This window comes from Conger conger, chromosome 13 (genome assembly GCF_963514075.1).
Source record: "Conger conger chromosome 13, fConCon1.1, whole genome shotgun sequence".
NCBI lineage: Eukaryota > Metazoa > Chordata > Actinopteri > Anguilliformes > Congridae > Conger > Conger conger.
In genome coordinates, this window is record NC_083772.1 from 21,770,628 (window position 1) to 21,796,245 (window position 25,618).

General features: G+C 46.4%; 1 protein-coding gene across 1 annotated transcript in view; it reads right to left on the bottom strand.

Moving 5' to 3' along the window:
- Positions 1-15: 15 nt before the first annotated feature.
- Positions 16-25,618, bottom strand: part of LOC133108620 (protein Atg16l2) — a 31,098-nt gene continuing 5,495 nt past the window's right edge. Inside the window, exons 7-18 of the mRNA XM_061218232.1 lie at positions 25,191-25,280; positions 24,952-24,999; positions 24,024-24,129; positions 16,528-16,633; positions 14,981-15,051; positions 14,689-14,760; positions 13,789-13,909; positions 10,712-10,817; positions 9,448-9,597; positions 9,076-9,123; positions 5,386-5,487; positions 16-4,124 (exon numbers count right to left, since the gene is read on the bottom strand). Of these exons, the coding sequence (XP_061074216.1) occupies positions 4,031-4,124; positions 5,386-5,487; positions 9,076-9,123; positions 9,448-9,597; positions 10,712-10,817; positions 13,789-13,909; positions 14,689-14,760; positions 14,981-15,051; positions 16,528-16,633; positions 24,024-24,129; positions 24,952-24,999; positions 25,191-25,280 (1,114 nt within the window). The 3' untranslated portion in view covers positions 16-4,030. The remainder of the gene's footprint in view (positions 4,125-5,385; positions 5,488-9,075; positions 9,124-9,447; positions 9,598-10,711; positions 10,818-13,788; positions 13,910-14,688; positions 14,761-14,980; positions 15,052-16,527; positions 16,634-24,023; positions 24,130-24,951; positions 25,000-25,190; positions 25,281-25,618) is intronic.

Below are 25,618 nucleotides of genomic sequence, written 5' to 3' on the forward strand. Positions count from 1 at the left end.
AAAATAAGGCAAATGTACACAATCAGAGGGTTTTATTTCAGCACAGATCTTGTGTCAGTCCTCCTGTGTAATCCCAGCTACAGTACATTTACTTTACCCACAGCGTGTTCTATCGCACACCCACCACAGAATGCAGGTAACAGGAGGCACCACAGAAGTATTATGTCGTCAGTACAGAGAACCCCATTAGAAAACCTACTGCATTTCCACACAATAAAGGTCATAAAAAGGTCATTCTTCCCTCCAAGAACATTTCCCCTATAATGATAAATAGCAAAACGAAAGTTGCCAAGTACAGAAAAAATGGCACAATACATAAAGGGACAACGTTCTCATTACAAGGTTATGAATTACAGGTTTTTTGACAGAAGAGCTTGTTTTTCTTAGGGCAATGCACTCAATGAGCCCAAGCCACACAGACACGAGTCACAGGAAGGAACTTAAAGATGAGCTGAAACAGGAGTTAGAGCGGCACTTTTCCCCCTACGTCCTGGAGAACATTTTCAATTTAGATTGCGTACCAGTGGGCGCATATGTTGATCAAATGCCTGTCGATTTTCCATTCCCTTTAAGACCCCGGCATGTAGCCAACCCCCAACTGAGATTAGATCTCCTCCCAGGATCGCCTTCAAAAACAATAAAGCAAAAATAATAAAGCGACAATAGTGAAGCAAAATAACAAATAGTGTCCCGATGGAAGGATGCAATATCCTTCTCACACAGCAGCGCGCATCCCCATTACACGTCCCCTTCCTCACTTGACGTCCCTGCTCTTCAAAAACCTTGCCCTGAAAGACCCGTTTCGCTGGTGTGTCACATATCCCTTCCGTTTCAGCTCTTCAGTCTTTGAGCCACCCAGCAGCACTCACTCATTTACAAACTTCCTCATGAACACTGTTAAAAAGATAACAACTGGGGTCATAAGAATTCTGAATATTAGTATGACAAATATTATACAATCTTCATTTTAACTAGTAAACCTTTTCACTGTAAACCAATTTAAAGGGCTAAGCTGAATTCAAAACAAGAATTCACCGTTTTAAAACAAAATAAAATGTATATTGTACAAAATAGAAAGGTTACAAAAAATAATCATAGGAATGAAAAGGTAATCTTCAAACCTTTGCCTATCCCTAAACATCACACCACGAATGTTCGGAATCAAACACTACCTCAATTGGTTTAACGTAAGAGATGCGGTTACAAATGAACCACGCAACTGATGAAGTTCAGAAAATACATATGGCCTTTTGATCTTTTTTGCTATAATGCGATCTATGCACAAATACCATGCAGCAATTTTAATAAAACACAAACATTAAGGAGGCCCTTTGAGTTTGAAGCGTGATTTAAACTCCATTTGCATAAAGTCTATGATCCCTTTAATACATTTACACTTCAATTAAGAACGCTCCATGGTGCTCAAGCAAATGGCTCTCTTGGCAAAGATAAATATCACAGCTACACAAAACTGCTGCCATTAATGATTTCACAGCAAGAGCTGTCAGTGTGGCCAAATGTGAAATCAATGCCTTCTGCCTCGAGTGAGGGGAGGTTTGAAGTGTGTTTTATCAGGCAATGACTGGCACTGAGTACAGGAAACACGATGCAGCACTGGAGTCCCCAACCAAGGTCCTGTGGAGCCGCAGGGTTAGGAACCCCAACAGAGCCAGTGGCTCTCCAGGACCAGGGCTGGGGACCCCAACAGACCCTGTGGTTCTCCAGGACCAGGGCTGGGGACCCCAGCAGACCCTGTGGCACTACAGGATCAGGGGGAGCCCTTGTATAAGGGCTCTAGCTGATGGCTTCACGTAAATCAATTGATTGACTGATTGCTTGTTTGATCGATTGACTGATGACTGATTAGCAACTGGGTCACAAGGCAGCAGATTCTATGATTTAAGCTGTGCTTAAGCAGACAGCCCAAAGTCAAATTCAATGCTAACTTGCTACAGATGAAACACCAGCAACATGGGTAAACACAGACATTCAGGCAAATAAAACAAAATTAAAACCATAACACCGTTTTAAATGGTCTACGTCAGCTTTGAAAGGCATGTCACTGTTTGATCAAAGGTGCCAATATTACTTGGCAATTCCAGCAAGCCGAATGTGCAAATGTGTCATTATACAAATAAACAAAACAAGAAAAACAGAAACCACAAAAAAAGGATGGGGGGGGGGGGGGGGACCGAAGCCCTTTGAAGTGCAGATTTGGCGAGTGAACACGGCGGGACAGAGTGGAAACAGAGGGTGGAAATGGCGGGTCAGGGGCAGAGTGGACCGCCCTTCCTTTCATTAAAACTTAAGCGAGAGCTCACAGCCCCCCTCATCTTCTCCCTCCCCACCCTGCCCTCTCACACAGAAAAGAGCTTTGTGTGTGAGAGATAGTTAATCCGAATTCAAGAGCTCTCTCTTTACCCCTCTTCCTCTTCCCCCCATACAGTATAGACTGTAAATGCAAAAAGGAGAAAGCTTATATAAAACAATTGACTTCCTCATCATCGTTATATCAGTTACCTTCATAAAATAGAACTTCTTTTTGCATTTAGTTTTTCAGAGGACTGGGTTAGCTTAGGTTTATTAGCATGGGTATGGAGGTACGTTCAGTTAATATAGATTGGAATGTGCACAGTTCTTCTTGGGAGTTCATGTTGTATTTTCTGGGTTAAAGGATAAATAAAGGCACTGCAGAGCTGTACACTGACACATTTCCCTCAGAAACCACAGTGACGCTGGACACTGAAATAAGACCATTCCCTTTGTGCCAGTCGCCTTATACAACAGAGCGGTTTCTGAAATAAGAAGCAATTCAGACAGGCTACGCAACCGCCCCAAAATAGCTGATGTAGGAACAATAATAACAATAAAAAACAATAACCATCATCCTCATGGTTCATCATTCATATAGTGCCTTTTCATCGCAATCATATGAAAACACAGTGAAGGGGAAACTACAAAGCAGGGTTGCAGGTTCGGTTCCCAGGTAGAAAACTGCCACCATACCCATACCCTAGGGCAGTTAACTTAACCTGAATAGCGTCAGTACAGCTGTATGAAGTGAAACTACGTGTAAGTGACTGGGGATAAGAACATCTGCTGAACGCTTATATTGAAATCCAGCAGTAACCAACCCTGTTCCTGGAGATCTACCATCAACCATAGGCTTTCATTTCAACCCTAATTTGGCACCAGACTCTACTAATTAGCAACTCAATGCAGATCTCGAGCTGTTGAATGAGGTGTGGCTTTGTGAGGCTTGGAGTGAAAACCTACAGGATGGTAGATCTCCAGGAACAGTGTTGGGCAACCTTGCTCTAGCTGTTGAATGAGGTGTGCTTTGTTAGGGTTGGAGTGAAAACCCACAGGACTGTAGATCTCCCGGAAAAGGCTGGGCAGCATTGGGCAGCATTCAAAAGTGGTGTCCCAGGTCCAGATTTGGTTTGTTGGATCAGAACCAGGTTAAACCGCTGCTACCCCAAGCTAGGCTGAGAGTTATTTGGATATGTGAGGATGGCTAATAGCTCCATTATCTGCACCCACGGCTACCCACTGGAAGCTGATTAAGTGCTCGGAGGAAATGACATCACCACTCACGCCACACAGGGCTCCGACTGTGGCTGCATGGACCAGCAGTGGTCTGAATGCAGGGCAAGGTGAACTCAACATTCACAAACCTTATGATCAGATGAGAAAACAGCCCTTTACTGGAGGTACAACCTTCCCCCTTCTATATACTATATGTACATATTATACTACATATTATATTAAAAAAATACAAAAACAATTCCCTAAAAATGCAGCCAACCACCAGTCAGGATCCGGCCCACACACGCCCACCCACTCAGGGGAGGAGGAATGCCATGTCGTTTGAGTCCCGGGGCACCAGGCGACCATGCCCACCCTCACTGGAGGTGAGCAGCAGGCATTTTTCCGCCATTTTGTTTTTCACCAGGTCAGTAGGCCTGTTAGCCGAACACGGGGGTCTCCTGTGTACCCCGAAATGAGGAGATGCCCCCCGACGTGGCCCTCAGAAGTCGCTCCACAGCACGGCCCTCCGGCTCTTGTCCACGCTGACCACGTACTGCCCAGAGACCGACCAGGACAGGGCGTTCACCGAGGAGCTGGGGGACAGGGGGACAGACACACTCAGTGAGCACTTTCAGGTATTTATTAGACTGATTTCTTCTGCTGCTGAAGCCTATCCACTTTCTCACCAGGCTTTGACACGTTGTTTGTTCAGAGATGCTCTTCAACATACCATTGGTGTAATGCGTGGTTATTTGCGTTATAGGCCATTCTCCTCTGACCTCTGTCATTAACAAGGCATATCTGCCCACAGAACTGCTTATTGGATGTTTTTTTTGTTTTTCGCACCATTCTCTGCAAAATCGAGAGACTGCTGTGCGTGAAAAGCCCAGGAGATCAGCCGTTTCTGAGATACTCAAACCACCCTGTCTGGCACCAACAATCATTCCACAGTCAGTCACTTAGAACACATTTCCTCCACATTTTGACATTTGGTCTGAAAAATAGCTGAACCTCTTTACCATGCCTGCATTTAGTTGCTGCCACATGACTGGCTGATATTTGCATTAATCAGCTGGTGTACAGGTCTACCTAATAAAGTGCTTAGTGAGTGTATACAGAAATGTACAGAATAATAATATTGTGTGTAAAGAGTGAAAGTGTTAAATACACATTTCCATAAAGCCATATTTGGCAATATACGCCGACAAATCAACACTCAGTCCACGCATGAGCAGATGCAGGATTCCCAATAAATGCCATCGTGAAAAAATAAAACAAACAGACCCTGTGGAAAAAAACAAACAAAAAACAAATAAAGGCTCATAAACCGTGAGGCCACTTGTCTGGGAGATAGGCTCAGAGTTATTGGGTAGAGTGCGAGCTCTGGAGAAGGGCTTAGGACAAACCCTCTTCTCTACAGGACCCAGGAGGCTAATGGAGGACAGCGTCATGCTCTTTCCTTAATAGTGTGAAGAAATAGCTGTGCAGGATTACATTAAGCTTAATTGACGCCCAGTTTATTTGTGAGAGGGGGCAGGGTGGGTGGGGTTTGACGTCACAGGGAGACTGCAGGCCCAGGGGACCCGACATTTCATGCTCGAAACTGCCAACATCGATTACCGAGGTTACCTGCAGCCAACTCTCCGCCTATGCAGTGATGTCACACATAAAATAGGACAGATATACAGTGACATCACACACTGAACACGACATATGCGGTGACATCACACAGACTCAATGGGGCAGATAAACAGTGACATCACACACCAAACAGAACAGGAATACAGTGACATCACACACTGAACACGACAGATATACAGTGACATCACACACCAAACAGGACAGGTAAGCTACCTGTGCATGCCAGGCAGGTGGGTTTCCAGGTTGCCAGAGTTGACGTTCCAGATGTAGACAGCCCCATCTGCTGAACCTGCTGCCAGATAGTTCCCATCGGGGCTGGAGAGGACAAGAGAAGGGCTGTTACCCTGCCTACAGCATACACAAAGGAAAACGCCAACTTCCCATTTACACATCAAAAATGGCCAAAATGACTCAATATAAATCATGATTACATTGCGTTACATTGCAGTTATTTAGCTGAAGCTTTTATCCAAAGCAACTTACAGTTGAATGGACTAAGCAGGGGACAATATCTCCTGGAGCAATGCAGGGTTAAGGACTGTATGGATCTTATTGTGGCTACACCAGGGCATGAACCATCAACCATCCAGGTCCCAGTCATGTACCTTAGCCACTAGCCGACAGGCGGGTCCACATGGTGCTTGTGTAGCTGTATCGCATACTTCGGTTCCTGACATTCCGCATGATGGGTGAAAGTGAACTATTCACGGATATATAATCAATATAGTAAGGAGGGAGGAAGACAGCAACGCATAATGATGAGAACAGGCCACGCTGCCTGTCCAACCTCACCATCTACTTCCAGATCAATGTGCATAAATAACACATGGATCCTGAAACCCTTTCCAACGAGACACTGGACCAAGCAAACACAGTATGGAATGAGGAAATGAACAAAATTACAAATGACCCCAATTACGCTGTGAACAAACAATTTAGTCGACCATGACAAGTAGGTCAAAGCAGCGGGAAGAACAGCCCGGCAGGACATGACCTTGACTTTGATGACGTGGTCGAATGACTTCCGTTCTTTGAGAGCATAATTATAGTGCCTTCCCCGACTGGACATTTGAGCATTTCGTGAGCATAAAAATGCCCGTTTTATTTTTTAGAAGAATTCTCATGAACATTTTAATCTTACTCGATGAAGAACTATTGCTGAAATGTATTTGCTGATCTTTGAGATGACGGCTCTGTTCAAAGGGTAGGAGATGGAGGTTTTCTGAGAGGGAGGTTTCTGTAAACAACGCCCGCTGCGAAGGCGCTGGCGTTCTCATCCCCGACGAGCCACAGATTCCTCATCTCCTCCTGATGACGGACGGGAGTGGGTTTCTCAGGCTCTCGGGGGAGCGTGGCTCAGCCTGCCTCGTGGGCAGACGGGAACATGTTTTCAAACAAAATGAAAGAACATTACTCAGAATTACGGTCAGGTTTGGTCACGACCAGAGATTCGGAGGGCAGGGGAAAAAAAACAGAAGCAGACCAAAACACTAGCTGCTTCAGCTTGCCAACAGTTAAAGGCATACTATGCAGGAATTTTACATACTATAAAATAGCCAGGCTAAGGCATATCTATGATGCGCTGGCAATCTCGGTTTGCACACCTTTGGCAAATTTGTGCTCCTTTACCTGAATTTGTTTATTCTGTAATGTGTTGGGGACGTGTCTGTTCGTAACGCTCTCTGTGTGTGGAGGTGTAGGTTTCGCTACAGAGTGTGTGGCGTGGGATCAGGAACGCACCCGAGGAGCTAGTTGCTGCAGTTGTGGAGGTGAAGAAGCAAAAGTACAGCAAAACGAAAGAACCAGGGCAGCGTAGTGGTTAAGGGACAGGAGGTTAGTGGTTCAAACCCCAGTGTAGCGATGATAAGATCCACACAGCTGTTGGGTCCTTAACCTCACTGCTCCTGGTGGGTTTTTTCCCTGCTCGGTCTAATCAACTGTTGGTCGCTTTGGATAAAAGTGTCAGCTAAATAACATGTAATGAATTGTAATGAACAAGCCTGGCTTGTTAAAAAACTAGCCAAACTTGGATTTGTTTTTGCCTCACTGCCGACAGGGAGAGATAAACAAATATATAGATAATATAAGATAAAAAAAGGATCTGAAATATAAAACAGAGGTGAGCAGGCGCACAGAGGAGGAGACTGATTGTAAACACAGGGCCGCAGCATGGCTAGAAAATCCTGCGTAACCTTTAGCCTTTAAAGTCCCATTGCGTTATTGTCACAAGGTGCTTCGGGGGCTTGGGTGATGCCCTTGCAGGGCCTGCATAAAAATAGCCAGTCCTGAGGAATCTACTGCCAGAAACGCCGTGAAACTACAGAGAAATGCAGTGTGGGAATGTGGTTTTCCCCCAAAGCCAAGTTCAACCGAGTTCCAGTCAGGGAGTATTTGCTAAAAGAGGCATAAAGTTTAATGTGCAAATATATTCTGTTTTGGGAACTGTCTCTCTAACCCCTCTCACGCTATCCATGAGCTCCTGAAAAGCGCTTTGAAACCGCAGAATTCAAGTTTACCCACACCGCTATCTCATACAATTTGGAGCCAGAGTTTGGGCAGTAGGGAAGCCGATGTGGTTCCTCCACGCGTGTGAGAGAAACTGACGTAATCTGTCCCTGATTTGTCCACAAAGTATTGCTTTATTGTCCTTATAACACAGTGACTACATTTTCTTGTGGGAAAAAAATATTGACTTCATATTTTGACTGCAATTGCACCACAGCATGACCAGGAAACCAGCTTCAGAAAAGAAGCCCGGGTTTGGCCGCTTGATCTTAACTCATCAATGTTCTGGTTTTCCTTTGCGGCATCACGTATGAACAGGAGCTGGAGTGCATTTTCTGTTCAACACGTTCCTCCAATTTGCAGGGTCCCCAGACCTCATAAGATTTAGGGAAATCTTCCAACACTGCTTTACTGTGAACAAAAGCAGCAGTGTTCCTGTGAAAAGCACAAGAAAAGGTTCCAGTGTTCTCAGGCAACACCTTTTGTTTTGACTTCACACATAGAAGATATGGGAGCGGCCTTGTGTGATCTTCTGAGAGAAATCTGAATGTTTATTTCAGGAATGGAATAAATAGTGTTGTTGTCCTTGCTTGACATGGCTTTTCCTGTTGTAAGAACGCAGACACGCAGACACATAGATAAACAGATAAACCGACACACCAACACACAGGATCGGAGATAATTTCATGCCAAGAAGAAGACCTCTCCAAAGCACAGATATTTGCACTGCTCTGCCAGGCCAGCCTGTGCTGGCTTAATAAAAGAACATGGCATTGGGTATTCCAGCAGCTCCATAGATCTGGCTTTTTGGCCCTTGTAAATTAGGTAATTACAGGTACAATATGTAAGATTTTTGTGTTAAAACATTGTGTGTTTCCTAAAATTTGGGTTTCAAAATGTATAGTTGACGGACCGACACTTTGTACCAAAATATTGTATAGCTGTTCAATAATTGAAGCTCATTGATTGGTTCCAACTGCCACAGCCAATGGTGTGGAGGGGTTTCAATGTCAGCACGTTCACGGAGAAGAAGGAGGGATAAACAGCGTTGTGGTTTGAGGATGTTTGTCGCTGCAATTCTTCTCTTGACTGTGAGTCAAGTCCAAAATGACCTATTGTACTTTCAACTCATTTTAGGAAAAGTGTAGTACACATGGCTGGGCTTATTTGCCTTCTGACCAAGGAGTGAAAACATAAAAACTGCCTTGTACCTTTAACCTTTGAGGTTGGTGGGTCAATCCCCGAAGTAGCCACGATAACACCACATTGCTCTTGGGGGGGATTATCCCCTGCTTCGTCTAATCAACTATAAGTCACTTTTGATGAAAGTGTCAGCTAAATGAAAATGAAACGAAAGTAATGGTAGCAGAATTCCTCCCTCTTAGATTATAAGCTCACCTGAAGATGGCCTTGGTGCTGTCGCATCCACACTTGAAGCCATCAGCTCTGCGCAGAGAAGCAGAAACGTGGCGGTTTAAACGCATTTCATTGGCAAGTGAAACTGTACAACCCTTAAGCAAAACGAGCAGTGATCAAAACGAAAAGTCTCTCCACGGTTCCCATGTAGGACAATCAGACACTTAACCAGACCTGGAAAGCGTCTGATAAATATCCAGCTGTATACTGTCTCTCGGGATGATATATAGTGCAACTGCAATGCACTATAATGTAATGGAATGAAGCTCAATACATCTAAGATTTAGGAACCATGGCCCGGGGTCTCCGTTTCAGGGGGAGTGGTTTGACTGACGGACCCTGGTGTAGCGCTACCTGAAAGTCCTCCTGGAGTTGCTCATCCTCAGGTCCACCACCTGCAGGCACTCGTCTCGGGAGCAGCTGAGCAGCTGCCGGTGGTCGGGGGAGAGGTCCAGTGATGTCACTTTCCCCTGGAGAGGAACTTCCTGTGTGCAGCTCGCTGCCCTGCAAAGAGAACCAGACCCCACAATTACAGAATGAGCATGTACATACATATGCACACACAATTACAAAACAAGCATGTACACAAATACACACACATATACACACTCACATAATTACAGTTTGACACGGATACACATTCACACACACAGTAACACCGAGTATGTACACGAACCCACACACAGTTACAGAACAAGGATGTACGCTGTACAAAAATACACACTTATAGACATGCACACAGTTACACTCCAAGTATGCATAACACACAGACAGACCAGTAAAATATTGTTGCAGATTCCTGCCATTTTAAAAGAAACCTCCCTTTTTCACCAATATTCAGAACAACATTCATCGTTCACATAGCACACTTTAGAAAAATAGCATACTATGTGTAAAATGAGTGTATTCAAATCTGACAGGCACCTGAAGTAAAAAATACAGGACATAATAGACCTTTGACCCAGGTCTGGCATACATGATCCATTTCTATTTATCTGTATTAATTATAGGACATTCAGAGCGAGACACAGGCCAACCCAGGGGCTGGATTTTAAGGGTTCACCGTGGGAAAAAACAGCTCAGGAACTGATCAGAGAATGTGAAGAAATGAATAAACAAACATAAATAATGAAATACATTTGATCGTTTTGTGAAATTCAGGATGGAGAAAATCCCATCACAGGGACAAGCAGAGATAATTATGTGGGCCAACTGTTGCTAGGCGACAGCAGAGAGAGAACGAGCCAGTCTGCAGCTCCAGATTCAATTCAGGAGCGAGTGAGAGACGACCACCCCTGCCTTTCTACATACACGCACTCACGCTCACAGCACACACATGCTCACACGCACGCTCACACCACACCCTGTATCACTGCATTTACTTTATACCTCAATAGCCAAGACGCATTGAAGAGTTTGTCTTCTTCTCAGCACAGCTTGGAGGTTTCTCTCCCCCTGGGGAGATAATTAACCTCATGCGCTCATTATTTGGGGGTTCAGGTCTGGTGTTTGTACCTTTTTTTCTTTGCCCTTCTGTTACTCTGTAAAGCATCCTTACGACGGCTACACAAATAAGCCTGAATTGAAATGAACTGGCCGCACCCAAAGGTCCGGTTACCTGCTGTCCCAGAAGCGGATCTTCCGGTCGTAGTGGCCGCTGATGATGTAATACTCGGAGCAGACCACATCGCTGCAGTACGACAGGACATCAATGGTCTGCACACCTGCGGGGAGAGACAGCACCTTCAGACCTCTGCTGGAGAAGAGGGCACAGCCTCGGTGCGTTAAATAATCGGGCCAGGCACTTAGTGCTCATCTCCACAGCACAGCACCGGGAGATCACTCCAGAGTGCCAGTTTTGTGTGGTGGTTTTTATTCAAATATATTTAATAAAAACCCAGTGGGATCGACCTTTTGTCAAAATGAATAACTTGCAACCATGTGAAAATCAAGAGGTTTATTTAGTTACAAAAATCTAATCTAAAAAATGTGGTTCACTTACCTTCAACAATAAAGGATAAACAAACACAGACACATAACAATCACTATGTCATGGAGGAATGAAAATGCCAAACCCCAAACATTCCAAAAAGACCAGTGATGGAAAGCCAGGTCTGTTGCAAAGTTTTGGATCTTGAAGTAGTATGTCAGTATGAGTTCTGCTTGGCTACCTCCATTGAGACAGACACACATACACATTTACACCTCATATGGCTGACCCTTCCAGTGCTTGTTCCTTGTCTATGTGTAGACCAGCTGGTCCTTTGGCATTTCCTATTAGTTCCCTGAAAACTCGTACTACTGTATATTTCAGTATTACATTTCAGGCTGATTTTCACTGAAGTAGTAGTATGCCGAGTATGCGGCCCCCGACTTCAGGGTAAAGGCGGCCATCTTGTGTGTGTTCCTCAATGCCATGGCGGAACACTTGATCTAATAAAGTTTTATCGCCGGTAATGATTTTAGCCATTTTCATTTAAACACATCAAATCAATTTCATTACTAATTCAGTTATGCTAAAGGACTTTTTGCAAATTGATTTTTCATGTATTATTTTGGAAAGTGCATTCAGAAGGTTTTATGGCAGTATGCAATAAAATATGAACACAATATTGATTAAGGATAATTCATTCAAAATCAAGTTTCAAACAAATTGGATGTGTTAAATGTGTAGTACAAATGAGGTATACAGTGGGAGCAATAATTATTTGATCCCTTGCTGATATTGTAGGTTTGCCCACTTACAAAGAATGGAACTGTGTAGAATTTTAATCATAGGTACATTTTAACATTGAGAGACAGAATATCACAAAATAATCCAGAATAACAACATCATATAAATGTTATACATTTATTATTGTATTTTTGCATGAAATAAGTATTTGATCCCCTACCAATCAGCAATAATTCTGGCTCCCACAGACCAGTTTGTTTTCCATTCAGAAGCACTCCTAATCTCAACTCATTACCCACATCACCTGTGTCAACTCGTTACATCGTTATGTAGCTGTATAAAAGACACCTGTCCACACAATCAATCAGATTCCAACATGTCCACCATGGCCAAGACAAAGGAGCTGTCTAAGGACATCAGGGACAGAATTGTAGACCTGCACAAGGCTGGGATGGGCTACAAGAAAATAACTTCTCACCAAGCTGCTTGCTTAACAACTTTTGGAGCAATTATTAGAAAATGGAAGAAACCCAAAGTCACTGCCAATCTCCCTCGGTCTGGGGCTCCCCGCAAGATCTCGCCTCGTGGGATATCAATGATCATGAGAAAGGTCAGGGATCAGCCCAGTACTACACAGGAGGAGCTTGTTAATGACCTGAAGGCAGTTGGGACCACAGTCACAAAGAGAACCATCAGTAACACACTTCACCGTGAAGGATTAAAACCCTGCTGTGCGCGCAAGGTTCCTCTGCTGAAGAAGGCACATGTACAGGCCCGTCTGAAGTTTGCCAAAGAACAGGAGGCTTGGGAGAAGGTGATGTGGTCAGATGAGATCAAAATAGAGCTATTTGGCATCAAATCGACTCGCCGTGTTTGGAGGAAGAGAAATGCTGAGTACAACCCCAAGAACACCATCCCCACTGTGAAGCATGGAGGTGGAAACCTTATGCTTTGGGGGTGTTTCACAGCTAAGGTGACAGGACGACTTCACCGTATCGAGGGGAGGATGAATGGGGCCATGTACTAGGAAATTTTGGGTGACAACTTCCTTCCCTCAGTGAGAGCACTGAAAATGGGTCGTGGATGGGTCTTCCAGCATGACAATGACCTAAAACATACGGCCAAGGCAACAAAGGAGTGGCTCAAAAAGAAGCATATTAAGGTCCTGGAGTGGCCTAGCCAGTCTCCAGACTTAAATCCCATCGAAAATCTGTGGAGGGAGCTGAAGCTTCGAGTTGCCAAGCGACAGCCTCGGAACCTTAAGGATTTGGAGAGGATCTGCAAAGAGGAGTGGACCAAAATCCCTCCCGAGATCTGTGCAAACCTGGTGACAAACATCAGACCTCTGTGCTTGCCAACAAAGGTTTCTCCACCATGTATTAAGTCCTATTGTTCTATGGATCAAATATTTATTTCATGTGAAAATACGATATAAAATTGATAAAATTTATATGATGTTGTTATTGTGGATTATTTTGGGATATTCTGTCTCTCAATGTTAAAATGTACCTATGATTAAAATTCTACAGTTACATTCTTTAAGTGGGCAAAGCTACAAAATCAGCAAGGGATCAAATAATTATTGTTCCCACTGTACTGTAGGACATCACAGGATCACGTTCTAAACCCTGTTCCTGGAGATCTACTGTGCTGTATTTTTTCACTCCAATCGTAATAAAGCCGCACCTCATTCAACAGCTAGAGCAGGGCTGCCCAACCCTGTTCCTGGAGATCTACCATCCTGTAGGTTTTTACTCCAACCCTAACAAAGCATACCTCATTTAACAGCTAGAGATCATGCGGAGCTGCAGAGCAGAATCTGGTGTGCCAAATTGGGGTTGAAATTAAAACCTACAGGACAGTAGATCTCCAGGATCAGGGTTGGGCAGCCCTGCTGTGGAGGAAGACTTCATCCTTCCTCTTTGTGGGATGTTTTTGAAACACACAGACAGGAGGGCCCTGATGTGAATGACCTTCCCTACAGAAAGGGAGAGGTGAGGAAGACTCGGGCAGCGACTCACAGGCTGCGCGCTGAAGGTCCCACACCTTGACGGTCCGGTCAGCGCTCCCGGTCACCACGTGCCGCAGACTGCACTTGAACTTGGCGGCTGTGACTTTGCGGGAGTGACCGGTCAGGGTGAACTGCAGGACAGTGAGAGGACAGGGGCTCACATTACATTTTATTCAGCAGAGGCTTCTGTCCAAAGCCACATACAAAATGGTGAATTATGTCATACAAGTAACCAAACACGCCAGATAAGGTACAATTCATATCCTGTATGTTTGGTTGTAAGGCCATGAACGTATTTCCAGTATACAGTAAAAGTCCTAGATTAAGGTATAAAATACAAGGGGCTGAGGATAGACATGTGAGAAACTAGTGACAATAGATGAGGGGACCCCTGCTAAGGAGTTCTGGTAAAGCGTGAAGAGATGAGTACATGAATGTAAGGTTTTTTTTTTGTTTTTTTTTTATTGTACATGAGTTGGAGACTCCGTGCTCTGAGCCACAATTCCAGCCAACTCAACCAATGATCTACAAGAGAATGCTGGCTGCAACGTTGCGGAGCCAATCAGATTGCAGAAAGCCAATCTCACTAACTGTCACCTCCATTTTGAGAATAGCTCAGGGGTTAAGACTGTTGACCATTCAATGTTTTAAATGATCACTGCAACACACTTAACACTGCTTGTATTCTTGCAAGACTTCATAGTGAGTGACATCAAGCTCGTGGGCAAGACAGATCTCTAAATTTTGGCCAGTTTCCAATGACTTTTTAAGGCTGGTGGCAGCCATCCATTACATTTCCAGCACTTCCCAGCCCAAAGTGTAGGAGCCCTGCACAGTGTCACTGAGTGACAGCACTGTTCGCCATGACGGAGGAGCGGGGTGTGTTTTACACAGCCGAACACAGGCCTACCTTGGGGGCACAGCCATCCAGACTCCAGTACAGGGCGGATTTGTCATACGACGCGGCCAAGACCTTGGTCCCCTGAGTTCAGGAACAAAACGAAACAACAGTGTACACCACCATGTTAAAACATTTCACTTCTGAATCAAACTCCAACAGCAGTTTGAGCAGAGGCAGGTTGTATTGATGTGTATAATAGAGCAGGGGTAGGGGCAGTAACGACCCAAATTTAAAGCAGTAACATTCACAGCATCAGACAAGCAGGCAGGCAGTACAATACCTTCCAATGACTCGTACTTACGGTCGGGTCAAACTCGATGCTCGTAATTCCCTCGTTACTGCCATCTAGTGAGCATCTGTTGCACAGCATGCCTGTCGTCAAGAAATAAAACATGATAGGGCTTACAGTGCAAACATGCACACAACAGGAGTTATTAACATAAGAAACAACTGCAATTATCATTACGCAAACCTACAACATGCAGTAAAGGGGCAAATTGGATGCGAGAGGGACAACTAAGGGTAAAGTATTTAGTAAAGAACTGCTAAATTATGAACATTGTCTGTTAAATAAATATGAACCATGTCCAGAAAACAGCAAGACATTCAAAACCACCATTCTGCATACGGCCCTATATCCATGGTGTATGCCATTATACTTTGAGAACTTTAAAAAAAAACTTCTGTGTGTGGAAATTAAATCATAATACACACAGTACCTACACAGCAATGAAATGAGGTGAATGTTGGAAATATTAGGAATTAGCAATAGCCTCAATGCATGCTGGTTTCTGTGGAGGTTCAGCACTTAAAAATTGAATTTAAGCCTCTTATAGGCTAAAGAGCACATGGGACCTTGTTTGCAAGGCCTAAAATGGCCGTTGATCCATAACCCAGCCACTGGCCCCATTTCCACCAGGTTATTTCGCACGTCTTCAGCATCGAGGTCGTATCAGGACAGGGATTATCCACATAAAAATGCACCAAAGACACTTTAGGAACAGATTCAAATCCAAGGTCTGAAACCACCTCAGGGGGTGGTCTGAGACACATTCCAGACGGATGTTGTACAAGTGCAAATGCATCAGTCTCACCAAGATGCATACAGTAACCCAAACCCCTCCGGCAGAAATAAGAAATTAAGTCACATGACGCAGCCATCGCAATGTAGCTCCATGATCACAACCAAGAATCAGAACACAGCAGGAAGTAGGGGCTTGTCAGGGTTCAGCAGGAAATGCAGCTGATTGGTCCACCTACCTCCCAGGGAAAGGGAGGGGTTAAAACCAGCAGCTCCTGGCCCTCTAGGATCGTAAGTTGCTGATCTCGATACAAGTCGTATGAATTGGCCGGGTGAAAAGGGGGCCATTGAAACGCAGAGACTTGAGTTTGATATCCCTGTACAGGGCCATACTGCCATCTGCTGGTGTAAGGCTGTTATGGCACTCTTTGGGAAAACTGGATTATTAAGCAGAAGTGGGCAGCGACCACTGTATCTGTTGCTGGTTTTCAGACCAAATTCTGTCCGCAATTACTTCTCTTATTAACATTTTCGATTTTTTAGCTATATTCCACGAAAAGTGCATGAATGACAGCCAAAGACTGTTCTTGTGTCCCTGTATGAAACTACAAATTTATAGTAATAGTATCTGCTTTGGATTCAAATACTTTTCTGTGCTCTATTGATCTTGCCTGGGGCATTTGAGCTTGCAAAGAAGAGCAGATGGGCGGAATATTTTCCACTTTTGGAATAATTTAATTTGTTCCAATAAACCAGGCAAGCCAAATGCGGAAAAGGATTTGAATCCAAAATAAATCTTATTTGAGCCCAGGTCAGTGAAACAGTACCTGCAGTGACGTCCCAGAGCTTAATGACCCGGTCGGTTCCCCCTGTAGCCAGCAGGGTGGAGCTGGGGCTGAAGCGCACTGCGTTAATGCCCAGCTCGTGCGCGTCCTGGAGGGGGAAAACACACGGTTACGGTTTGAGTTTTGTTTTGGACTCAGACGTACCCATGACTCACACAGAAAGCCAGCTGTTGCTATGAGACAGGAGGGAAATGGTGGTTGAATTATTTTGACTAAAGTATGTGCCAAGGTGCACAATCTGCCCATGGCCTGTGGTTTAGTGGAGTGTGAGCTTTGTGACTGCAGGGTAAAAACAGGCCTGCCACCCTACACTGAGCTACTTCATCAACCCTCAACCAACACCACACAGAGAAAGAGCTGCCAGCTCTCCACAAACACCACACAGAGATCAGCTCTCACCCAAGACCACACAGAGACCAGCTCTCACCCAACACCATACAGAGATCAGCTCTCACCCAACACCATACAGAGATCAGCTCTAAACCAACACCACAGAGAGATCAGCTCTCACCCAACACCACAGAGAGATCAGCTCTCACCCAACACCACAGAGAGATCAGCTCTCAACCAACACGACACAGAGATCAGCTCTCACCCAACACCACACAGAGAGAAATCAGCTCTCACCCAACACCATACAGAGAGAGATCAGCTCTCTACCAACACCGCACAGAGAGAGAGATCAGCTCTCTACCAACACCGCGCAGAGAGAGATCAGCTCTCCACCAACACCGCAGAGAGATCAGCTCTCCACCAAAACCACAGAGAGATCAGCTCTCTACCAACACCGCACAGAGAGAGATCAGCTCTCCACCAACACCGCACGGAAAGAGAGAGATCAGCTCTCACCGAATACTGCAGAGAGAGAGAGATCTGCTCTCACCGAACAACGCACAGAAAGAGAGCGATCCGCTCTCCAGCAACACCGCACAGAGAGAGATCAGCTCTCACCGAACACGGCACAGAGAGAGAGATCAGCTCTCACCGAACACCGCACAGAGATCAGCTCTCACCCAACACCGCACAGAGAGAGAGATCAGCTCTCACCCAACACCGCAGAGAGAGAGAGAGATCAGCTCTCACCCAACACTGCACAGAGAGAGAGAGAGAGAGATCAGCTCTCACCCAACACCGCACAGAGATCAGCTCTCAACCAACACCACACAGAGATCAGCTCTCACCCAACACCGCACAGAGATCAGCTCTCACCGAACACCGCACAGAAAGAGATCAGCTCTCACCGAGCACCACACAGAGAGAGATCCGCTCTCCACCAACACCACACAGAGAGAGATCAGCTGTCACCGAACACCGCACAGAGAGAGAGATCATCTCTCACCGAACACCGCACAGAGAGAGAGATCAGCTCTCACCCAACACCGAGAGAGAGATCAGCTCTCACCCAACACCACACAGAGAGAGAGATCAGCTCTCAACCAACACCACACAGAGATCAGCTCTCACCCAACACCACAGAGAGAGAGAGATCAGCTCTCACCCAACACCACAGAGAGAGAGAGATCCGCTCTCACTCAACACCGCACAGAGAGAGAGAGATCAGCTCTCAACCAACACCACACAGAGATCAGCTCTCACCCAACACCACAGAGAGATCAGCCCTCACCCAACACCGCACAGAGATCAGCTCTCACCCAACACCGCACAGAGAGAGATCAGCTCTCACCCAACACCGCAGAGAGAGAGATCAGCTCTCACCCAACACCGCACAGAGAGAGAGATCAGCTCTCACCCAACACCGCAGAGAGAGAGATCAGCCCTCACCCAACACCGCACAGAGAGAGAGAGATCAGCTCTCACCCAACACCGGAGAGAGAGATCAGCTCTCACCCAACACCACACAGAGAGAGATCCGCTCTCATCCAACACCGCACAGAGAGAGATACGCTCTCCACCAACACCACACAGAGCGAGATCAGCTCTCACCGAACATCGCACAGAGAGAGAGATCATCTCACCCAACACCGCACAGAGAGAGAGATCAGCTCTCACCTAACACCACACAGAGATCAGCTCTCACCCAACACCACAGAGAGATCAGCTCTCGCCCAGCACCACAGAGAGAGAGAGAGAGATCAGCTCTCACCCAACACCACACAGAGAGAGAGAGATCAGCTCTCAACCAACACCACACAGAGATCAGCTCTCACCCAAAACTGCACAGAGAGAGAGAGATCAGCTCTCAACCAACACCACACAGAGATCAGCTCTCACCCAAAACTGCACAGAGAGAGAGAGATCAGCTCTCACCCAACACCGCACAGAGAGAGAGATCAGCTCTCACCCAACACCGGAGAGAGAGATCAGCTCTCACCCAACACCGCAGAGAGAGAGATCAGCCCTCACCCAACACCGCACAGAGAGAGAGAGATCAGCTCTCACCCAACACCGGAGAGAGAGATCAGCTCTCACCCAACACCACACAGAGAGAGATCCGCTCTCATCCAACACCGCACAGAGAGAGATACGCTCTCCACCAACACCACACAGAGCGAGATCAGCTCTCACCGAACATCGCACAGAGAGAGAGATCATCTCACCCAACACCGCACAGAGAGAGAGATCAGCTCTCACCTAACACCACACAGAGATCAGCTCTCACCCAACACCACAGAGAGATCAGCTCTCGCCCAGCACCACAGAGAGAGAGAGAGATCAGCTCTCACCCAACACCACACAGAGAGAGAGAGATCAGCTCTCAACCAACACCACACAGAGATCAGCTCTCACCCAAAACTGCACAGAGAGAGAGAGATCAGCTCTCAACCAACACCACACAGAGATCAGCTCTCACCCAAAACTGCACAGAGAGAGAGAGATCAGCTCTCACCCAACACCGCACAGAGAGAGAGATCAGCTCTCACCCAACACCGGAGAGAGAGATCAGCTCTCACCCAACACCACACAGAGAGAGATCCGCTCTCATCCAACACCGCACAGAGAGAGAGAGATCAGCTCTCAACCAACACCACACAGAGATCAGCTCTCACCGAACACCACACAGAAAGAGATCAGCTCTCACCGAACACGGCACAGAGAGAGATCAGATCTCACCGAACACCGCACAGAGAGAGAGATCATCTCTCACCCAACACCGCACAGAGAGAGAGATCAGCTCTCACCCAACACCGGAGAGAGAGATCAGCTCTCACCCAACACCACACAGAGAGAGATCCGCTCTCATCCAACACCGCACAGAGAGAGATACGCTCTCCACCAACACCACACAGAGCGAGATCAGCTCTCACCGAACATCGCACAGAGAGAGAGATCATCTCACCCAACACCGCACAGAGAGAGAGATCAGCTCTCACCTAACACCACACAGAGATCAGCTCTCACCCAACACCACAGAGAGATCAGCTCTCGCCCAGCACCACAGAGAGAGAGAGAGAGATCAGCTCTCACCCAACACCACACAGAGAGAGAGAGATCAGCTCTCAACCAACACCACACAGAGATCAGCTCTCACCCAAAACTGCACAGAGAGAGAGAGATCAGCTCTCAACCAACACCACACAGAGATCAGCTCTCACCCAAAACTGCACAGAGAGAGAGAGATCAGCTCTCACCCAACACCGCACAGAGAGAGAGATCAGCTCTCACCCAACACCGGAGAGAGAGATCAGCTCTCACCCAACACCGCAGAGAGAGAGATCAGCCCTCACCCAACACCGCACAGAGAGAGAGAGATCAGCTCTCACCCAACACCGGAGAGAGAGATCAGCTCTCACCCAACACCACACAGAGAGAGATCCGCTCTCATCCAACACCGCACAGAGAGAGATACGCTCTCCACCAACACCACACAGAGCGAGATCAGCTCTCACCGAACATCGCACAGAGAGAGAGATCATCTCACCCAACACCGCACAGAGAGAGAGATCAGCTCTCACCTAACACCACACAGAGATCAGCTCTCACCCAACACCACAGAGAGATCAGCTCTCGCCCAGCACCACAGAGAGAGAGAGAGATCAGCTCTCACCCAACACCACACAGAGAGAGAGAGATCAGCTCTCAACCAACACCACACAGAGATCAGCTCTCACCCAAAACTGCACAGAGAGAGAGAGATCAGCTCTCAACCAACACCACACAGAGATCAGCTCTCACCCAAAACTGCACAGAGAGAGAGAGATCAGCTCTCACCCAACACCGCACAGAGAGAGAGATCAGCTCTCACCCAACACCGGAGAGAGAGATCAGCTCTCACCCAACACCACACAGAGAGAGATCCGCTCTCATCCAACACCGCACAGAGAGAGAGAGATCAGCTCTCAACCAACACCACACAGAGATCAGCTCTCACCGAACACCACACAGAAAGAGATCAGCTCTCACCGATCACCACACAGAGAGAGATCCACTCTCCACCAACACCACACAGAGAGAGATCAGCTCTCACCGAACACGGCACAGAGAGAGATCAGATCTCACCGAACACCGCACAGAGAGAGAGATCATCTCTCACCCAACACCGCACAGAGAGAGAGATCAGCTCTCACCCAACACCGCAGAGAGAAAGAGAGAGATCAGCTCTCACCCAACACTGCACAGAGAGAGATCAGCTCTCACCCAACACCAGAGAGAGAGATCAGCTCTCACCCAACACCACAGAGAGATCAGCTCTCGCCCAGCACCACACAGAGAGAGAGATCCGCTCTCATCGAACACCGCAGAGAGAGAGATCAGCTCTCAACCAACACCACACAGAGATCAGCTCTCACCCAACACCAGAGAGATGAGCTCTCGCCCAGCACCACAGAGAGAGATCAGCTCTCACCCAACACCACACAGAGAGAGAGAGAGATACGCTCTCACCCAACACCGCACAGAGAGAGATCAGCTCTCAACCAACACCACACAGAGATCAGCTCTCACCCAACACCACAGAGAGATCAGCTCTCACCCAACACCGCACAGAGATCAGCTCTCACCGAACACCACACAGAAAGAGATCAGCTCTCAACGAACACCACACAGAGAGAGATCCGCTCTCCACCAACACCACACAGAGAGAGATCAGCTCTCACCGAACACCGCACAGAGAGAGAGATCAGCTCTCACCGAACACCGCACAGAGATAGAGATATCATCTCTCATCCAACACCGCACAGAGAGAGAGATCAGCTCTCACCCAACACCACACAGAGAGAGATCAGCTCTCATCCAACACCGCACAGAGAGAGAGATGAGCTCTCACACAACACCACAGAGAGAGATCAGCTCTCACCCAACACCGCACAGAGAAAGAGATCAGCTCTCACCCAACACCACAGAGAGATCAGCTCTCACCCAACACCGGAGAGAGAGATCAGCTCTCACCCAACACCACACAGAGAGAGAGCCGATCTCCACCAACACCACACAGAGAGAGATCAGCTCTCATCCAACACCGCACAGAGAGAGATCAGCTCTCATCCAACACCGCACAGAGAGAGATCAGCTCTCACCCAACACCGCACAGAGAGAGAGATGAGCTCTCACACAACACCACAGAGAGAGATCAGCTCTCACCCAACACCGCACAGAGAAAGAGATCAGCTTTCACCCAACACCACAGAGAAAGAGATCAGCTCTCACCCAACACCACAGAGAGATCAGCTCTCACCCAACACCAGACAGAGAGATCAGCTCTCACCCAAGACCACACAGAGAGATCAGCCCTCCACCAACACCACACACAGATCAGATCAGCTCAACCTACTCCACACAGAAGAGCAGTGAACCCAGCTCAAATAGTGGTATGAAGCAGGAGTGACCTTGGCCAAATGTGAACAAAGTCAGTCTGCTTCACCCAGCAACACATAACCACCACACAGAGGCAATTACAGACGTAAACAAAGCTGGCTTTATCTACACGCACACAGATAACATTAGAATTTCAGAACATTCAAATAAAAATGTTATTGGAGTATTTTCTTTCTGATTATTGGCAGAATCAAAAAACGCTTCCTATTAGTTTTGCAGGAATTTACATTGTGTTGTTATTTTACCAGGTCTGTAAATGATATAGACACGGGGAACCACATTCTAATCTGAAACACCAGTTGCTCTTGTTGTGTTGCTGAGAACATTCCTGTGAAAGACACCAAAGTCTAACTACTATGCAAAGGGGATTACTGCAAACGCTTAGACCTAAGAAACCCCAACATTGTTCATCTGGGCACTATGACTCAGTGATCAGAGAACGATTTTTCATGGATAAGGCTTTTCGGCCTTAATAACTAATGGCACAAACAGCTGGTGCTTTGTGGCTTTTCACAACGTAACTTCCCATTTTGAGCATACTGCTTAGCCTGCACGCGATGCGTCATGCCCGGGCTAAAGGTCTCTGCCTGTTGTCAAGACAGGGGACTGTCTTACTGCTACAACTACTGCTGCTGCTAGTATTATTAGTATTATTATTATGAGATATTCTTAGAAACTGAAAAATAAAAGAGCAAATAAAAAAATAATCAGTTCAAAGTGGAGTTTTTAAATACCAGGCCACAAAGTATGCGAAACAAGCGTCTCGCTCTGTTGCTTTTTTTTTTTTTTTTGAACGAGGAAGTCATGAGCTGAAATCCACCAATTACTGATCGCCCTGGTTCCCTGGTGCTCTCTGAGGCATTGAAATGAAAATCTCCCAGCATGCAGTGCGCCAGAGGGTGACAGAGCAGCACTGTGGCAGAGAGCAGCATTGTGGGGGACACAGAGAGGGGGCATTGTGCAGGGCAGGGAGGAGGGGGTGGGGGGTGGGGGTCAGCAAAATCACCACGCCCCACGAACACGGCCTTTTCAACACAACACAGCGTGACACTCCAACCCTCCCTGTTACCCACTCCTCCCCATCATCATCCATGAGCTGCGATTCTGCCCAGTCAGCCAATTAGCACAGTGAGACTTCATAATCCAGTCAGTCGGTCCCTGTCCGTGACCATCTTTTAAACATGAATGTGCAGTTCAGGGCTTTATCGGTTCAGAACAGCACCCAGCGGAGAAACAGCGACGTGGTGATGTTTGTGTTTACAACTGACAGTGGAATTTAAACTATGTGCTCAGTAATCACGACACAGGGGAAATGCCAGAAAAAACCAGGGTCAAATATCCTTCAGGTACCAAGTAATGTCCCCGCTTATTATGGACCAGTAAAAACACGACATCAGCCTTCTCTCAGCGCTCAGAAAACAGGTTCCTCTTTCATTTGACTGTCTTGTTCTGCCAGTAGCATACTGTACTTAGGTGAAATATGTCGAGGGGTGTTATCAGACTTTTTCATCTAAAAAGTTGAAGTATTTCATATGCATATTTGACCCAATATTCAGACATTCCAGCTCCAACAGGACCTGCACACACATTCAGACATTATGGCTAACCGAACATGCACACACATTCAGACACAGGACATGTACTCATTCGGCCATTACGGCTCTAACAGGACCTGCACACATCCGGCCATTACGGCGCTACTTTACCAGGAAGTGCAGCGCTTTAGCAGGAACCCTTGCAGACAGGCATATTCCAACAGGGGTGTAGATGTCCTCTTCTAGACTGCACACCGTGTTCCCTCTCCTTTTCTTCCTACAGACAAACACCACACATCCGTGATTGGGGTCCGAGTTCACGCAAGCTTCTCAGAGTTGAGTACTGATGTTGTCAGATCAGTTTTGCCTTTTGGCTCATTATATGTCTACCTAGGATTCTGTGCAGGAACGTGGGTCCTGAAAAAAATGTGTTCACTCTGCGTCAGTAACTAGCAGTGACAGGTCAATTATTTACAGACTGTCAATTACCAAGTATTTGTTGGGTAAATACCAAATAATTGCAAGTAGCTGAGTAACTACTTTGACTTCAGAGGCAAGTACCATGAAATAAACCTATTAACTACCATGAAAATACATTTTACAGTCGGTTTCATATTACTTGCCGGTACAATTTAAATTGTTACCAATTACACATAAGTACTAGGTATTTACCAAGTAAATACGAGGTAATTAACAGGCTGTAAAACACTATTTTACCACCAATTCCTCTAAATAACAAAACATCAGCAGAAGAACGTGCATGTTCACTGTCCAGTGGTCCCCTAACAGCTTGGCCCTGGGTCCATAAAGCTGGAGAACCACTGTCGGAGCTACGGAACAGAGGTGCACACCTCCTGACTTCAGAAGATGCCGGAGAAAACTGTGCATGAACAAGGAGATTGCCGTCTTAATACCAAATGATTGATGCAGCCAATCAGAAGCTTTCACCAATCGTGAATGCCTGGTATAGCCAATGAGAAGCATTCACCAAGTTGCATTTTCACATGCAAGTATGTTTGAGTAGAGAGCCGGAATAGAGGTTAAAGGTCAGATCTGGATTGAGAGGAAGACCAGAGGTGCAGCGTGAAGGAGAACTTACTCAAAGAGCTCTTTAATGGAGTCTAGAATCCGTGGTGCTGACGCTGACCTGGAAAAAAGATTGTTTGCCAAAGGATAAAAAGAATTCCTGGATTCTGTGTACCCAGGTTACAACAGGGATAAACTTTATGGCTGCTTACCTCCAGGATTTATTTATTTTTCCCCCCTAAAGACAATTTACTTCTGCAACACAATTCTGTTCTGAGCCTGAAGAAGATTGAAAGTACTTTGATTTCCTACCGAAACAGACGGCGATGGAATCGGTCCGAATCCTCAGGAGTCTCGTTCTTCGGAGATGCCGGTTCAGTAGGAATGCCAGATCCGAACCCTCTGGAAGTGACGACACAGAAATGAGACATACAGTATGGTGACGACAAGCCCCTAGATCAGCGGCTCTCAGCCCGTTTGCCCTCCAAGACCTCTCTCCCCCATGTACGTAAAACCCCCTCCTAAACATAAATCACTGATCAGTAACTAAAACTTGCCAGAATCAATCACATGGCATCATATGAACCTCAGAAACTTCCTCTTCCAGCAGCTCTAGAAATAGTGTGGGATTGAGAATGTGCCTGTTGTATCTGACAGAATAAGCAAACCGAACTGAAACGGTGATGAGGGGATGGAGCTCCCCTGTGATAGTGTGGGTAGGGGGGCTAAGCGGGCAGGCT